Source organism: Thamnophis sirtalis, unplaced genomic scaffold (genome assembly GCF_051295495.1).
Source record: "Thamnophis sirtalis isolate CommonGarterSnake01/CBP01778 unplaced genomic scaffold, rThaSir2_p1.2 scaffold_5, whole genome shotgun sequence".
NCBI classification, from domain to species: domain Eukaryota; kingdom Metazoa; phylum Chordata; class Lepidosauria; order Squamata; family Natricidae; genus Thamnophis; species Thamnophis sirtalis.
In genome coordinates this window covers 88,447,860-88,467,136 of record NW_028261385.1, presented here as the reverse complement: position 1 = coordinate 88,467,136, position 19,277 = coordinate 88,447,860, and the positions used below count along the sequence as shown (strand labels likewise).

General features: G+C 38.8%; 1 protein-coding gene across 1 annotated transcript in view; it reads right to left on the bottom strand.

Moving 5' to 3' along the window:
• Positions 1 to 19,277, bottom strand: part of SVEP1 (sushi, von Willebrand factor type A, EGF and pentraxin domain containing 1) — a 154,551-nt gene that overhangs the window by 22,022 nt on the left and 113,252 nt on the right. The window contains exons 32-41 of the mRNA XM_087716154.1: positions 18,470 to 18,589; positions 17,199 to 17,375; positions 15,056 to 15,140; positions 13,442 to 13,633; positions 12,453 to 12,620; positions 9,637 to 10,309; positions 6,326 to 9,105; positions 4,463 to 4,688; positions 2,764 to 2,919; positions 1,091 to 1,154 (exon numbers count right to left, since the gene is read on the bottom strand). Coding sequence (XP_087572280.1) covers positions 1,091 to 1,154; positions 2,764 to 2,919; positions 4,463 to 4,688; positions 6,326 to 9,105; positions 9,637 to 10,309; positions 12,453 to 12,620; positions 13,442 to 13,633; positions 15,056 to 15,140; positions 17,199 to 17,375; positions 18,470 to 18,589 — 4,641 coding nt within the window. The remainder of the gene's footprint in view (positions 1 to 1,090; positions 1,155 to 2,763; positions 2,920 to 4,462; positions 4,689 to 6,325; positions 9,106 to 9,636; positions 10,310 to 12,452; positions 12,621 to 13,441; positions 13,634 to 15,055; positions 15,141 to 17,198; positions 17,376 to 18,469; positions 18,590 to 19,277) is intronic.

Genomic DNA, 19,277 nt, shown 5'->3' with positions numbered 1-19,277 from the left:
CTACGTGAGTGTGATGAACTCACAATGTCGCTTCCCACTCACTGCCATTTTCTCCATTGATTCTACTAATTGGAAGCTAGTTATCATCATCATTGTCTCCTTTTATTGACCCCATAACCCCTTGTGGGGTGGAGTCTGGGCAACTGAATGGAGCTGAGTGTTTACTGGCCGGATGCCCTTCCTGTTATCAAAGCGGAGTTTTTTCCAGCAGATATATTCTCATTGTGCCCAGAGAGAGAAATAACTGCCTGTACCTGGGATCGAACTCACAGCCTCCTGATTGTGAGGCGAGAGATCCACCTCTAGGCCACCACATCACTTAATTGGAAGCTAGTTTATAAAGCCTGCAAATTGCAATCATTTGAGTGCAGGTCATGGTGATCATCATAAATAGATAATGGTTGTGAAGTGCACTAATCTCAATCAAATTTGTTGATGCTGTTGTAAATTTGAATTACTAAACAAGGTAGTAAGTGAGGACTACCTGTAATTACTAAAATCATAAGCAATCTATACATTGGATTCAATAGGGGACAGTATAGTAGAACTCTTTCCAAATGTACGTCCTTGTTCAATAGGACCGATTGGTGCTATTTTTTGCTTTTCTAGTGGCGCAGTGGTTAGAATGCAATATTGCAGGCAAACTCTGCCCACAGTCTGGAGCAGCTCAAGGTTGACATAGCCTTCTATTCTTCTGAGGCTGATAAAACGAGGACCCAAGTTGTTGGGGCAATATACTAACTCTGTAAACTGCTTAGAGAGGGCCACACAGCACTACGAAATGGTATATCACAGGCAAAAACTTTGCCACTTCTATTTGCAAGTCTTTGTATTTTGTGATTTTTCTCTAATTCTTTCTCTTTTATTATTAGAGTTCATTGCACAGTGAGCCAGATGTTTAGACCGAATTTGGCATTTTTATCTGTCTAGCATTTATTATTACATTATTCTCATATAAATAAGTAATATTTTAAATATTGTTAAACCCTGTTTAGCTTCCGCAGGCAAAAATCAACAGAATGTCTTTCTATCTTTCTTTAAATCACATTCAAGCTAAGCCTAAGAAGAAATAAATGAACCCATTGCTTACTTTTACACACTGGTGTTACTCCACTCCATAATTTATCTCCTTGACAGATGCGTTCTGCATCACCCTATCAGACAAGAGAATGGTTCAGAAAACACCATGATATATCCATCATATTGTCATACTCTCACAATCTTTAAAAAACAGATACGCCTTTGCTTCACATTCTGCATGATTTAATGAAGAGAAGCCAACATTTGATAATAGAATATCCATTTTTCTCTTAGCTGTTATTCAGCAGTAACTTGATCTTTCCTCTCCTGAATCCACCATCCTAATAAATAAAAACTAAATTTAAAGGATAAATATAAGCTAAAGCTTTGTTGCTTTATTGAAGTATTGAGGGCAGGGTTTTTCATTTGTATTGGCAGAAAACAATGTCCACTGCTATATTATTTTAAAAAACAACACTACAATGCAATAATTTTATTATTGGTTTCTTTTTGATACTACTCACCACTTTGCATGAGAAAAACATTGGAATAAATGATGGAATTGCATTTGTATGTGAGAAATACAATTTCCTTAAGATAAACCTGATCTTCATTTTTCCTATCGTATTTTCTTAATTTTTTTATTGAAAAAAGGGCTGGATGAACAAATTACCAAATGAAATGTAACTCTTTCCTATTTCTAGTATGCTATTTTTAAACAACATATTTTAATTTTTATAAGTAGATGTTGAAATACTAAGAATTTGATAACCTCCACTGCTCATACTGAAAGCTTTCTTGGAAGAGCTGCTTTGCCAGAATTAATTAATTAGCAGTTTTTCATGCAATAATACTGGCGTAACACCATTCAGACAACTATGCAACATGAAAGTAACACTTGGTTGTTACTTTTTTGGTTAAAAATAGATCCTTCCCTCACTAGCATCCATGACTCTTGTGTTTACATAATCTCCATTTTGCTCTCTTTAAGAGGCACAATTTCATTTAATAAACCAAATCCATGAAAATTAAGGAATGGCCAATACTTGGAAGCACAATGGAAGGTGGTATTCAGCCAGTTCTGACAGGTTCTGGAGAACCAGTAGTGGAAATTTTGAGTAGTTTGGAGAACTGGCAAACAGTCTGGCCCCATCCCCGTTGCCTCGCAGCTGATCTTCTTTTGTTGCCCTGAACAGGAGAATGGAGCTGGAAAGCAGGTTATTGGGGAGGGAATGGGGATTTTGCAGTATCCTTCCCCTGCCACGCCCACAAAGCCACACCCACAGAACTGGTAGAAAAGTTTTTTCAATTTCATCACTGATATAGGACCATATTCCTACATTTTGTGATCAAGGCTAAAAGCTTTCTTGTGTCTCTCCTTTCCCCCAACTTCTGAACATAAGCAAGCAGTTCCTGAGCATTTTAAACACTGTTCTGCTGAAGGGGTTGCATTCATGTTGACTGTAAATGCAGTGCGATTTTTCTTTTTGCATTTTGTTTCTTTAACATGGGTTGATCTTTTTCTTTCGTGAGACAAGTAGCAAGTAGAGCCTAAATGCACTCTTCATAATCCTGTAGCAAATCTGTATTTTATTTTCAGACTTTGTACCCAAGAATGGAAGAAGCTATCCTAAGACAAAAACGATTATAGTAAAAAAGGTTGATGAATTAACTTTCTCCTGATCTAAAGTTAACGTGATATTGCATGGATGATACACAATAGAAAATATTCCATAGACTTACCTCTAATTCATAACCTAAATTGCATTTATAAAGGACAGTATCTTTGTAATTGTATTGGTTGCCAATCACAACCCCGTATTCGGGAGCTTCGGGTTTTCCACAGGAGACCAGAGTGCAGATCTCATTTGAAAATAATGGTGCCCAGGTCCCATTGTGCTGAAAGAAGAGGAAAGCATCTTTGGCTTTGCTAACCAATGAAAATAATTACAAACAAGTTAAATTATACGTAAAAGAGCCTGTTTAGTGTAGAGATTACAACACTGGACTAAAAACCATTAGGATTGCAGGTTCTTCCCTAATCTTGAAAACCAGTTGGCTCATTTTGGCCCAGTTATACTTCTTAGCTTAATCCAATTTCTAAAGTTGTTACTGAGGAGAAAATAGAAGACGAGGGCCAGGCGTACCTCAATTTATACAAAATAAAGGTAAATGTTTCCCTGTCCAGTCCAACTCTAGGGGGAAGTGCTCATCTCTGTTTCTTAGCCAAGGAGGCCAGTGTTTTCCGAAGGCACTTCCATGATCATGTGGTCAGCATGACTAAACACCAAGATGCACACAACACTGTCATCTTCCCATTTATCTCTTCACATTTGAATGCTTTCGAACTGCTATATGGGCAGGAGCTGGGGCAAGGAAGGGGAGCTCACCCCATCACGTGGCACTCAGGCCTTGAACCCAGGTTGTCAGCTTTCCAGTTGACAAGCTCAGCATCATCAACTGCTGAGCCATTGTGTCCCCACCTCTGACAAAATAAAGGCAGGATAAAAAACCTAATACAAATACTAATTAAAAAAACCAAACTCCTTATATTGTTAGGGAACACTTTTTATTTTCCTTTGCGAAGAACAGGGACAGAACTACTTTAGGCAGATAGGAAACATATAACAGATGTTATATGTGTTGTTGGAGTCAAGCAGTGCACTCCAGCTATTTGCACTCTACCTATAGCCAATGTAGCATGTCATTTGTTTGCTGCCAATCTCTTATATGTTATTTCAATTAAAAGTGCACTGATGGGTTTGGAAAAGGGGAAGAATGCAGAATTGTGTAAGAGAATGCAAGCAAGAATATTTACAGAAACGTTGAGTTATTTCAGGAACTGTGAATATGCAGCACAGTAATGTACAGGGGTCAAAGATCTACAGTAGATTAACACAAAAGGAAGTATGATTTATGCTTTTTCTATCAGAAAAACATACATTTCAGCAGAACAAGATTATTTCACACAAGGTTACTATTGGGTTGAATTATTTTTGAACCATTGCAAATATCAAGTTTTAGAAAGAACTAGTCTGCAGTCATTAGGAACAAGTTTTCCACTAAATTATTAAATCATATTCTATTATCTTCTGAACATTCTGAAGCCTGGGTCATTCCATCCTAAATAATAAACGGGGTAATCAGAGATTTGTTGATCAATGCAGAATCGCTACAAAGGATGAAATACATGGACAGACAAAATGGATTTTTTTAAAAAATAACTGAAGGCAGGACCATATAATTTTAACCATTTTTATCCCAAAGCAAAATAAACAAATGGCATATATTTTATGGTAAATATGATGTCTGTTACTGAATTAATAGTCAGAGGAATATGACCAATAGTGACAATATGGCAGATTGTCACTATTGATATATGGCTATAACACAGGGCTTTCCATAACCAAAACAAAACTGATTGGAGGAAAAAAATATTTACCTGGCAAATGGAAGTGCTGGTACCCATCAAAAGATAACCTTCTGGACACGATAAGGTAATGCTTTTATTCACAGTAAATTCAGTACCAGAAATAATAACATTGGTTATATTTGGTGGCATGGGACATTTTGTGGGGCAACAAGAAATAGTGTTAGGGAACCAGTGCCCATCTTCCTGACACGTGCATATATCCACTTCTGTCTCTATCATATAACCCTCCAGACATCTGAAACAAGGTAAATTTTTGTCATCCATATGAATTGTTGTACATTCCGCATTAACAATTCTTCCCCTTTAGTTATGTGCCCTGAGATGCAACAACTGGCAATTTTAGTTCAAAACAAAAAAACATTAAAAATCCTTCAGGGACCTACCTACTCCTGCAAATGTTTGTTTGGTGGAAGAACAAGCTTAGTAATAGTCACCAAAAAAATAATATGACTGATAACTGTTAACATATTGACTACATCATTCATAGAGACTTTCATCTTTTTGCTGGACTGGGTATTGCTAACCTCCCTGCCTGTGCCTCGCTTCTGTTTCAGATAATGTAGAATCTCTGCAGAATTGTGTCTTATTGATTCAAAAGTGAGGTGACCAGACCTCCCGATTTCTATCCAAAATACCAGCTGCAGTTATTCACTTAAGAACTGTGGCAAGAAAGGTGGTATAATGGGCTCAGTGACCAAAGTTACAATGGCATTGAAAAAAGTGACTGATGACCATTTTTCACACTTAGCGACCATTTTCACACTTAGCAACCATTGCAGCATCCTCATGGTCATGCAATCAAAATTTTGATGTTTGGCAAAAGATTCGTATTTATGATGATTTCAGTGTCCTGGGGTCATATAATCACCTTTTGACAAAGTCAAATGGGGAAACCAGATTCACTTATGTTACTAACTTATCAGCTGCAGTTATTCACTTAAGAACTGTGGCCAGAAAGGTGGTATAGTGACCAAAGTTACAATGGCATTGAAAAAAGTGACTGGTGACCATTTTTCACACTTAGCGACCATTTTCACACTTAGCGACTATTGCAGCATCCTCATGGTCACGTGATCAAATTTTTGATGTTTGGCAACAGTTACAATTTATATTTTGAAATAAAAAAATACTACAATACTATTTTTGCGTTGTATGAAAATTTTTGTTGCTCCGTATAAAATTTTTAATCAAACCCCCCCCCCCCCCGTCAAAGGTGTCCCTCTTTACCAATCTGAAAATCTGGTCACCCTATTCAAAAGCTAATTACTACAATGCAATTGAGGATAACCTACATGGATGTATAATTCCTGATTAATGGCGGGGAATTCCTGGAGTGTAATTCAGAAATTATTTCGTATTCATAAGCTGTCAGAGTATGAATATTCATAGACTGGAATAGATTAGCCAATGAATAGGCATAGCAACTGCGTCAGCCGTTGAGGGCTGTTTTGGAAACAGAAACTTAAGCTTGGAGTTTGGGTGTGGCTTAGCTGAGAATTGAAACTGAAACTAGTCTGTAAGCTCTGAGCCTGCTGCTCTGAGAAGTAAAGTAGTCTAAACTTCTCTGTCTGCTTGGAACTCGGAGATGAAACTGCTCTCTCCTGCTTGTGTTCTGCTTGTAACTTCTACCATGTTGAAAGAATCTACTATTGGCATTGTACATTTATTCATCTGTTATTATGTATATAAAGAAGTTAATGAATCCAGCTGAATCAGTTATCTGTGTGTGCTTTCTGGATTTCATTTTTCTGCAACAAACTCTGATATAATCTTTATCAGAGAACTCTAGATCTCTGTGAAACTCTTAGCCACCCTTCTTTCTTCCCTCCCTCCCTCCCTCCCTTCTAATGTGAAACTATCAACACTTCTTACCTGTACTGAACTTTACTTCCATAGTCTTGAGATTCTCCAAAAGCAACTGCATGAGGCACGGTAGGTGGTGGTCCACAGGTCAGTAACGTGCAATTTGGGTATGGCCTACTCCAGACTCCTCTTTCTGTACAAGTCAATTCCGAGTTTCCTTGCATCACATAACCCATCTCACAATCATAAATTATGGTGTTTTGATCCACTGAACTGCCTCCATTGATAAATGCATAGGGAATCATGGGTGGAGGGCCACAGGAAACCAGCCCGCAATGCGGAAAGCCCGAACTCCATCTGCCAATAGCTTCACATGTGATTTCTGAAGGTCCTAGCAATTTGAAACCTTCTAGACATTGAAATTCTATCTTCTGGCCACAGCCAAAATGGTTCCCTGTAACTATTCCATTCTGAATGGTGGGTATAGGACACTCACAAAGCAGGCAAGAAGAGGGTCTTCCACTCCACAAACCATTTGACTGACATTGTCTCACTGGGTTACCTTGCAACACATAACCAGGGAAGCAAACATACTCTACGTATTCCCCAAAGCTGAAGACAGAACCATTCAGGAAACCATGAGAGATGTCCTCAGGAGGCCCACAGTTGACAGGTTCACAGAATGGAGGTCCTTTATCCCATGTTCCATTAGCCTGGCAGGTACAAGAGTGTGTGCCATGCAATATATACCCTTCATCACAGAAAAACTTAATTCTCTTTCCAACGCCAAATTCTGATCCGATTATCTGGCCATGAACAAGTTTCACTGGTTCAGAACACTGGACTGGCCTACACACTGGAGTGTTCCCGCTCCAGTATCCATCTGCAAGACAAACTCTCTTCCAATCCCCTTCCAGCAGGAAACCTTCATTGCACCTGTACTCAATATGGTTTTGGAAAGTGTATTCTTCTCCGCTCACTTCACCGTTCTCTAAATGGGGAGCTTGTCCACAGGAAATGGGAAGGCACAGTGGCTCATTTCCATCCCATTTTTGATCAGACTGGCAGGTTCTCTTATGTAAACCATTTAGCTGAAACCCATGATCACAATCATATTGGATCACACTACCATAGGTATAAGATTTTCCTTTTACTATGCCATTCATGGGTCTGCTAGGTACTGCACATGATATTATTTTGCAGGTTGGTGTTGAATCACTCCACTGCCTACCAGACATACAGTATCTTGTATTTGATCCAATCAGCTTGTACCCTGGGTTACAAGTATATTTCACTGTACTACCAACAGTGTTCTCTGTAAAATGTACAAAACCATTTTCTGGAAACAGTGGTAGTTCGCATTGAATGGAAATGCAGGCAGGAGCACTACCATTCCACATTCCATCTTCTTGGCAAGCTAGCACGGAATGTCCTAAGAGTTCATAGCCCAAATAACAACTATACAACACTGTAGTCCCATATAAATAGCTAGATAGTGGCAAACTATTAATGGCTTTTGAGGAATGTTGTGTTTCTTTGGGAGATAAATGAGTTTGGCTAGCTTTAAGGAAGGTCTCTTCAAATACATCTTCTTGGCCGAAATGCTTTTCTTCACTGCTGATCGTTACATATCCCCCAAAGTCTATATGGGGAGGAAGGCCACAGTCTGTTGGCAGACAAACTGGACTAACACTAGACCATCCTGATTCCTCACAGATCTGCATAGCAAGACCAGAAAGCTGGAATCCTGGAATACAGCTGTATATAACCATGGCACCATAGCTGTAATCTGCGCCTTCTACAAACCCATTCTCAATAGGCTGAGGAGGATCACAATTAATTGCTCTGCAAGATGGAGCCTTTGTATCCCACTCCCTTGTTTCCAGGCAGGTTAGGACTCTCTGCCCCTCAAGTCGGAATCCTCTGTCACATGAATAGGTAACTGTGTGTGTGTAGTGTAGATCAACATATGAATACCGACCATTCTTAATCACCCTGGGTTTGGAGCATTCAATGGGATTGCAAGAAGGCTCTCCTCCAAGCCAACGTCCATCTTCTCCACAAAGAATTGTTGTGTTTCCCATTAATTCAAAACCTGGTTTACAACTATATAGTGCCGTGCTGAGATAGGTGAGGCCTTGCACATCTACAATACCATTCTGAATTTCCTCTGGCTGCGGGCATTCCACAGGAATGCATTCTGGAAGTGGAGAACTCCATGTACCATCTGCTTGGCAAATAATGGTAGATGTTCCCTTGAGCAAAAATCCATCCATACACGTGTAGCTCACTGTGCTACCAAAATGCAGAGAAGACACCACAGGGTCCCCAAAAGGAATATAAGGAGGTCTACGACAGAGTACCATTTTGCAGACAGGAAAAGTGTCATTCCACTGTTGGGATGACAAACATCTCAGGATGGAAGCACCATACAAAATAAGGCCTTCTCTGCATGACAACTGTACTATCCCTACTTGATCAGCCATCTCCTTCAAGACAAGTTGATTCTCAGTTAATGGTGGCTCTGGACACTTAGTTGGGATGCATTGAGGGCTTTGTTTTTTGTTCCACATTCCTGATTTCTGACAGGTCCAAGAAACATCTCCAATCAGTTCATAGCCTTCAACACAAAAAAAACTGACTTTGGCTCCCACTTCAAAAATTTTTCCCTTGCTGAATCCATGTTGGAAGCTAGGTGGTTCTCCACAATTGAGGATCACACAAGAAGGTGGTGCTTCACTGTACCATTGACGATTTGACTGGCAAAATAACCTTGAACTTCCAATCAACTGGTAACCTTCATTACATTGGTATGTCACCTCACTTCCAAAGGAACGTCCTGTCATATTCTGCAAAATGGATGAAATAAATGTTATATCTGATAAAGTGATATACCAACAAAATCTTAACAATTTTGGTTTTATGGAACAATAGCTAACTTATCCCTCACTTTAAAAAAATGGCTGAATGTAGGCTTTCTGCACCAAGTTTACAAAGCTTTGACAGACATAACATATAACATATTTAAACATAACATATTTAAAAAATGTCTCTGTATATGTATGTGTATGCAGATTTAGTTCCCTCTCAGTGCTTATGCTGAACAACCAAATATTTCTGGCACGACTGCAAATCTTCCTGCTTACCTACTGAAAAGTTTTCCAGATTTCGAAATATCAGTAACATAAATATTGCAGCTATCATATGACACCTCATTTCTGATTTTGCCTAACATTCCCATAATTCCAAAAATTAGCTCACTTTTAGTAAGTTTTCAGGATCTTAGGATCTATAATAAGCTTTCAGGATTTCAGACAGTATGTTGACTGCACCTAATGCACAAAACATTATTTTGCTCACATTCAAGGCTGTACCAATACCTTAATCATTCCATTTGCAAGTTTTAGTGGCTCACCACAGGACACTGGATGACAAGTTGGCACAGTACCACTCCAAGTTCCTGTTGCTTCACACGTTCTCTTCTTCTCTCCTTTAATATAGTAGCCTCTAATACAACTATAAGCCACAATGGCCCCAAAACTGTAATTGGTGCCAATTGAATACCCATTGGCAATGCTTGCTGGTTCTCCACAACGAACGGGGATGCACTGGATCGCCAAGGGAGACGGGTTCCACTGACCACCTCGGACACATTCTATTTTAGCAGATGTGTTTAAAACGAAACCTTCCGTGCACTTGAAGCTCACAACTGACCCAGCTGAAAATCTGGCCTTGTTTGAGGATTCCAAGATGCTGTACGATACAGACTCTGGTCTCTCGCAGAAGTCGGCTATGCATTCAGGAATATCTTGGTTTGCCAGGGGCATCCATTTGCCCTGGGCATTACAAAGTAACTGGGAATTGCCAGCCAGACTGTACCCATCAGAGCAATAGTAGATCGCTATGTCACCAAATAATCGGTGACCACTCTCTGGAGAAGCATGTTCCACGGGAGGCGGCTCATCACAGGATACTGCCACACACTGTTGTTGACTGAGGTTCCACTTGCCATCGGACAAACATGACACAGTGTCAGGGCCGAGTAATGTGTAGCTATGGGTTAGAAAAAATAGCAGGGATAGATTCTTAAGGGCTGAGTAGACTACTTTTATTGCCTTGTACAAATAAAGTTCTAACTCACAAGACTACAGGGGGAAAGTCAAATTTCAAAGTCACTGTCAAATTGGCTAATATGAGAAAATTGCATTGTTATTGTAAATAATCCAATGTGGTTTGTTTTTTAAAGTGCACTAGCAAGAACTTTATTTATGCACTTTGAACTCCAATAAATTTCATACAACAATTGTTTTTAAAGAACTGAGACAATTTTGACCGCACTGTATGTAATTGTCAGCCTTCTCAGATATACCAGACATGAAACATAACCATATGAGCTCATTCTACTTTATTGTAAGGCCATATTAACAGAATCTTGCAGGTTGGATTGTACAAATCTCCTGCCATCTTTTACAGTCTGAGAAATTATGGAGGCTCCTTTCTGAATGTCTTTCTTTGTCCTTCAAGCAACTGCAAGCTGTGCCCCCCCCATAATTCCCTTTACCATTAAAATAATAATAGAAATTATAGTTATAAAATATTCTCATATTCCTGCACCATAGGTCATGGTTGACCCAAAGGGACTTTTTTCTAGAGGCAACTGAGAGCTGAACAAGCTTCTTGGACAAAAAACGAAACGTCTTCAAAGAAAAACCAGAAAGTCCAGTGGCCTCTTCAAAAAACACATTTGGGACAAGTATGAAAGCATGCATGCATGTATGCATGTATGTATATCACAAAGCATGAGTGTTTGCAAGTAGGGGTGGGCAATTGATTATTGGATGAATCATTCTTAAAAAAGTACTAATCTCTCTCCCTTCTAGAAGCTGAAATACATAGAAACAAGTAGACATTTTCTATCCTAGTTGATGTTTAAGAAACACATATTTAAGAAATTAAATATAACTTCCCTGGTTTAATGGTCCATTTAAAATGGAACAAAGGTGGAAGTCTGCAGTAACACAATTTTACTTTTTGAATGTACAATGACAATTTCCCCCTGAGTCTCTCAACTACTTAGAAAGCTACCATGGCAACGCATACAGTTTGGCACAGTGATCTGGATTTAAAGAACAAAATATGCATAAAAGGAGATACATCATGCATGTAACATCTGTCATGAACCTGAAATCCAGGTACTGAGTAAGTTTCAAAAGATGCAAATGTCTTAAGATATTATCAACAAATATTGCATATACTCCACACGTAAGGTAAATGTTCCCCTTGCACATATGTGCTAGCCATTCCTGACTCCAGGGGAAGGTGCTCATCTCTGTTTCAAAGTTGAAGACCCAGCACTGTCCAAAGACGTCTTTGTGGTCATATGGCCGGCATGACTAAATGCCGAAGGCGCATGGAACCCAGAACCCCACATGTACAATATGTTATGTTTTGCCCTTTGAATATGGACTGTGGCACAAACTTAATCTTTTATGCAGTGGGAAAGTTTCTGATGTATTGACAGCTTCACACAAAGATAAACATTTTCTTCTCTCTTATTTTTCTGTCTCCTTTCCAGAGCAAACCTTTTTACTCATTTATGTATGTATGTATGTATGTATGTATGTATGTATGTATGTATGTATGTATGTATGTATGTATTTAATTAAATAAATACTCAGTCAGCACAGTTTTTGGCTGATCTGAAAGACCATGAAATTTGAGAAACCCTGTGATATGAATTATTAAAATTAAGTGATAATAGTTCTTTCTTGCCCAATCCAACCTTAATGAAATCATTTGATAAGTTCCTGGAGGATTACACAAAGTCATTTTAAGGAGTTGCAGCAGTGCAAAACTTTGCAAAATCTGCCCTAGGTGCAGAGGTGGGTTCCTGCCGGTTCAGACTGGTTCGGCCGAGTAGGTAGTAACTCATCCGCCCACGCCTCCAAACTGGTTCTATCAGTGGCGCCATAGACATTAGCATTTTTTTCACTACTGCACATATGTGCATAGCACACATCAAGCGCACATGCACACGCAAAGCATGTCCCTGAGCAAACTGGCAGTAAAAAAATCCGGAACCCATCCCTGCCTAGGTGAATACAGAAATATGGATTTAGGGGAAAAACATAATATTATCAATAACATTTCATCAAATGATACCACTAGAGTTCGAACCTAATGCTGATTTACGTACCCTTCCTTACACGTATAAGTGACTGTATTCCCAAAGGTAAAGTTGTTTCCAGTAACAACAGCATCTTTAATTACTGGAGGAAGGCCACAAGAAACGATTTCACAATCTGGAGGTGAGCTGCTCCAGTTACCTAAAGCTTCACATACAAGTACAGATGGTCCTTGCAGACTAAGGAACAAATAAACAACATAAAGTAGATAGTGGGTACGATAAAAAGTAGGGGTGGGGGAAGGTCTTTCTGTCTGAATAGGACAACAAATATTCTTTTTCATTTAAGGAATTATTGAAATTGTTCAATCACTCCAGGGGTACATACAGATAGTTCTCGACTTACAACCATTGGTTGAATAACCGTTCAAAGCTACAACACTGAAAAAGTGACATGACCATTTTTCACATTTATGACTATTGCAGCATCCTAACAATCATGACACTAAAATTTGGACGATTGGCAACTGGCATGTATTTATCAGGGTTGCAGTGTCCTAGGGTCATGTGATTACTTCTGTGACCGTCTGACAAAGAGAATGGGGAAGACAAAGTCACTTAGCCACCATATTACTAACTGAATAACTGCAGTGCTTGACTTAGCAACCGTGGGAAGAAAAGTCATAAAATGGGGCAAACGTCACTTAATAACTGCCTTGCTTAGCAACAGAAATGTTGGCCTCAATTGTGGTTGTAGGTCAAGGACAACCTGTGCACCATTTGTGAATTATAAGTAATAAACCTTGGAGCACAAATCTTGAATAACACCATGTTGAGTCAATCAGAATGTGCATGCTTCAAACATGATTAAGAAACAGTATTTTGAAACTCATTTGCCTTCCAATGTGCAATAATATACGACAACAAATAATAAAAAGAAGTTTAAGTTCCATAAGGAACATTTTGCATATATTCTCAACTCATGAATACATGTCAGTTTTTCTTCTGCAATTTTAACAAGGACATATTATATACCAAATTAAATCTGGTGTTCTGATTACCTGTACCCCATGTCACACGTGTAAGATACATTAGAAAGGTACATTACACCGTTTGCAATATATTTTCCATTCTTTATTTCTTTTGGGAGGGAACATTGTACTAATTCACAAAACGGAGAAGAATGGTTCCATCTGCCATTCGCTAGACAAGTTGCTTCTGCTTCACCCACTAAAACGTATCCTTCTTCACATCTGTAAGTAGAAAAAAAATAGATATAAATATATTTTGGTACATGCCTGTTTCACAGTATTTCTCCTGATGTATTAACACAATTTCTCAAATATAAAGCTGCAACTGAAATAAGATAGCTGTGGCCATTTATCAGCACAAATCATCATTCTAACTATGTATAATATAATCTTCTTTAGCCAAAACAGTTATGTTTTTAAAAGTTTATCATTTTCCCAGTTTTCCAGATTTCTGACCAGCTACAGAGTAATCCGTGCATATGATAATATCATGTGATATTTCCATAGCATTAACTGTTTAATTTCAATTCTCTGTGAAATATACTGAAGGTTAAGTAGATATTACTGCGTGAAATCTGGATAATCCCTCATTTAGTTGCCACCCATTGAGTGGCTATTTGAAGTTACAATGGCACTGATTGAGGGGATTTATGACTAGTGATTGTAATTCAGATGCTTGACAACTGGCTGACATTGATGATAGTTACAGCAGTCACATGATCACAGTTTGCAATCTTCACTGCCAGCTTCTGACAAGCAAAGTCAATAGAGAAGCTGGCAAACAGTGATTATGGGATCATGGGATCACACAGGATTCACCTAACCACAGTAACTGGAGTTGCTGTAACTGCTGTTGTAAGTCATGTGAAATCATACCTTAAGGCAGGGGTGTCAAACTCGCACTGTCACAGCAGCGTCCCGTGATGTACTGTGACTTTCCCCTCTTTGCTAAACTGGGTATGGCCAGTGTGTGACGCATCTGGCCTGAAGACTGCAAGTTTGACAGCCCTGGCTTAAGGTCGTGTAACTTAGCTATGGAGTTGCTGGTTCCAGTTACTATTGTTAAATATGGGCTACCTGTACTATGTCAAAGATAAATAAAGACAAAAGTTACTTTTCAAACTGAACTATTTTACAATAGGTACTATAATTATTAAATATCTGTATTTCTCTAACCAAGCCCGTTCATATATAGTTTCAAAGCAGGTTAACATTTAGAACATTTAAAATATTTCATAGTCAATGATAGCAATACAATTTCATTGCATACATTATTATTACAAAGTAGCTATTGCCTTGTTTGCAAGAAAAACAACCCAATGCAAGTATCAATGTCCAGCTTCTTCCAAAATGTGAATTGATAACTTCACAGATGGAAGCAGATAGTTTTCCGAATAATTTCTATAATAAATACTTCAGTATTTTCAGTACTGCAGCTCACCTGGGAAGGTGTGTTGGATATATTTGCTGCCTTGACTTATATGTGCAAATAATAAAGGTGGGATATAAATAAATAAATACTTTGTAGTATTTCTAATATAGATTAAATGCATTACTATAGTCTATTAATTTTTTTCCAATGATAATTATATATTTTCCATATTTGTTGCCAAATAACAAGTCCCAGCTATAATGATCTCCTACCTGAACATTACTCTACTACCAAATGTAAATCTGGAGCCATCGATTGCACCATTTTTAGGATGGGGTGGAATACCACAGGAAATAGCTTGAAGAAAACAAATTAAAAACATCATTTTGATTATGCAAAATATATTGCTATAACATTACTACACCCCCAAAAGGGAAATGGAAATCAAACTAAATGCTAGTATTAAGTAGTTGGGGAGCAGGAAAATCTTATATTATTAGAAAGTAAATTTGGAACAAAAAGGAATGTAGGTTGGATAGAAATTCAGAAATAATTTCACTGTTACTCCATTTCTGGAATGCAACAGAGATATCCAATATCCAATAGTTTTTACATAATCTCAGATAAGCTTGTGTTCCACCACTGCTTCACTGAATGACTTATGAATATTTCCCTTTCCCTTATTCTAAATATTCTAAAATTAGAATATTGTGCAAAAGTTCATTTATTTCAGTAATGCAACTTAAAAGGTGAAACTAATATACGAGATAAGACTCATTACATGCAAAGCAAGATAGTTCAAGCCGTGATTTGTCACCATTGTGATAATTATGGTTTACAGCTCATGAAAACCCCAAATCCACAATCTCAGAAAATTAGAATATTGTGAAAAGGTGCAATATTCTAGGCTCAAAGTGTCCCACTCTAATCAGCTAATTAAGCCATAACATCTGCAAAGGATTCCTGAGCCTTTAAATGGTCTCTCAGTCTGGTTCAGTAGGAATCACAATTATGGGAAAGACTGCTGACCTGACAGTTGTGCAGAAAACCATCATTGACACCCTCCATAAGGAGGGATAAAGCCTCAAAAGGTCATTGCAAAAGAAGTTGGATGTTCCCAAAGTCCTGTATCAAAGCACATTAATAGAAAGTTATGTGGAAGGGAAAAATGTGGAAGAAAAAGGTGCACAAGCAGCAGGGATGACCGCAGCCTGGAGAGGATTGTCAGGAAAAGGCCATTCAAAAGTGTTGGGGACTTTCACAAGGAGTGGACTGAGGCTGGAGTCAGTGCATCAAGAGCCACCACACACAGACGGATCCTGGACATGGGCTTCAAATGTCGTATTCCTCTTGTCAAGCCACTCCTGAACAACAATGTCAGAAGTGTCTTACCTGGGCTAAAGAAAAATAGACCTGGTCTGTTGCTCAGTGGTCCAAAATCCTCTTTTCTGATGAGAGCAACTTTTGCATCTCATTTTGAAACTAAGGACCCAAAGTATGGAGGAAGAATCGAGAGGCACACACTGCAAGATGCTTGAAGTCCAGTGTGAAGTTTCCACAGTCTGTGTTGATTTGGGGAGCCATGTCATCTGCTGGTGTTGGTGCACTGTGCTTCATTAAGTCCAGGGTCAACCCAGCCATCTACCAGGAGATTTTGGAGCACTTCATGCTTCCTTCCACAGACGAGCTTTATGGGGATGCTGACTTCATTTTCCAGCAGGACTTGGCACCTGCCCACACTGTCAAAAGCACCAAAACCTGGTTCAATGACCGTGGGATTGCTATGCTTGATTGGCCAGCAAACTCGCCTGACTTGAACCCCAAAGAGAATCTATGGGGAATTGCCAAGAGAAAGATGAGAGACATGAGACCAAACAATGCAGAAGAGCTGAAGACCACTATTGAAGCATCCTGGTCTTCCATAACACCTCAGCAGTGCCACAGGCTGAGGCAGTAATTGCTGCAAAAGGGGACAAGCCAAGTACTGAGTACATATGCATGCTTATACTTTTCAGAGGTCCAATATTGTTCTATGTACAAGCCTTGTTTTATTGATTGCATGTAATATTCTAATTTTCTGAGATGGTGGATTTGGGGTTTTCATGAGCTGTAAGCCATAATCATCACAATGAAGACAAATCATGGCTTGAACTATCTTGCTTTGCATGTAATGAGTCTATCTCATATATTAGTTTCACCTTTTAAGTTGCATTACTGAAATAAATGAACTTTTGCACGATAGTCTAATTTTTTTAATTTCCACCTGTATGGGAAGAAATCTATGAACTCTTAAGTATCATGTTTTGGTACTTTTTTTTTTGAACAAGCAATTCCTGTAAATTTTATCCATAGTAGCCTATCCAGACTGCTATGATTTCTATCTATACAATCATAATAAGTATTAAAAAAAAATACCTTCGCAGAATGGTATCAGATGGCTCCATTCCCCAGATTCCAAACATGTAACTTGACTCGCTCCTTTTAGCTGGTAGCCCTTTTCACATGAAAACCTGATTTCGCTACCAACAGTGTAGCTGACTCCATGCGAGCGACCATGTTCAGGATCTTCTGGGTGTTTGCATTTTACGGGTTCTTTGGAATCAGATATAAGGTAAAACAGAGCTTACTGACATCAGGTGTGGCTCATGTGCTTAAAAATGAAAACAAATCACGCAACATTGAAGTAGGCAACTTGGCAGGGTAAAAGCCCAGACAAAAAAAGCATGGGAATGCTCATCAAACTCTTTGAAGAACAGTTTAGATCAACCTTAGAGTCATTTTTTCATTACTTGGAATTATACCATTACTGCAAGTTGTTCACCTTGCATCATGAGATATTTTCTTTACTATTTTCAACACTATACTAGTGTCAGGCTACAAAACCAAGAAACAGTTATTTTTAAGCAGTTTCCTTTAGTGTTCCTTACCTATAGATAGAAATCTTACCAAACCAAAGCAGCTACTTGCATCATTAAAGATATACTTTGAGAAATTCTAGGAAGGAGCTATCCTGACCCTCTTGCATTTTTTTTTTGGCCTTTTTGCCATTTCTGGGTTATAATTGTAGCTATCTGTGTTAAATTTATGACAAATTTTCTCAATCCAAAGGACAAATGACAAGTTACCGGGTCTGAATTTGCTTGGAAATAAGAGTTATGCATTATCCATTGAACATATGATTTAATAGAACATATCATTTTAGAAAAAAAGATTCAGTTTTAAGATAAATAAGGTGTAATATGGTCTTAATGAAGGATTACTAACAATATTTTATCCTGTTAATAAAATATTTAAGCCAGCTCCATTTAAACCTTATACCAATTATATTGCTGTGGTGGTTCAGTGGTTAGAATGCAGTAATGCAGGCTACTTCTGCTGACTGCCAGCTTACAGCAGTTTGGCAGTTCAATTCTGACCAGTCCAAGATTGACTCAGCTTTCCATTCTTCCGAGGTTGGCAAAATGAGGACCCAGATTGTTGGGGGCAAGATGCCGACTCAAACTACAAACTACTTAGAGAGGGCTGTAAAGCACTGCAATTGCTATACTACACATTTTGGGAGGCTGGTAATCTGGAATTTCAATGATGGATTTGGAGAGGAGGACTAAAATATAACTATGATTCTATAGAACACAAGCAATTTTCCATGTGCCTATTGAAACAGTTCTGCATTCCTGCTCCTTTACCTGCACATTTCTTGCCGTCTCCTGTATATGGGTGAATGCAGGTACATATGTAGGATCCATTTGTATTAAGGCAAGAAGCATGGGAGTCACAGTCTGAACCAACTGCACATTCATCAACATCTAGAAACAAATAACAGTATTTCATGTTATTAAGAAAATGTCACTCTCCTTCCCTTCACTTTCCTGTACTGCTTCCAACAGCCCCTGTATCTTTTCACTCCAGATTATCCTTATAATCTAATCCTTCTAATCTCCTGAAAGTCTGCTCCCATTCTCTTTTTCTGACTCTTAAGCCTGGCACTCACAGAAAACAGCAAATGCTGCTAACTTTTCTCTGTCACTCTCAGTAAATTCAGTCCAACTATGTAGGTTCCCTTTTGCAGTTCTCCCTTTGAACCAAATGGCATCTAACTATGATTGCTCCCATGCGTCCATTACTGTCTTTCTTCTTCACCATTTTAATTTTCTAGGCCATTCTGATTAAAATCCTGGCCTATTTTATCCTTTTCTTATTCTCTGAAGTGCCATGAATGTTTATGGCATTAGATCCATAAATCATCTTGCTGTTGTGGCCCCATCAGAGTCCAGTTCAGACGATGAGGAATTGGAACTGGAGCTGTTCAACAGGGCTGGCACCTCTCCCTTGGCATGATCAGAGAGGCCAGATGCTGAAGATAATGCTGTCCCGGACCCCTCAGGCACTGGGGGAGGTGGTCGACCAAATGGAGAGCTGCCTGCTTGCACAGACACAGGGAAGGGTCAGCTGCTGACAGGCAGTGGTGCTGATAGGCAGCAGATCACCTCTGAA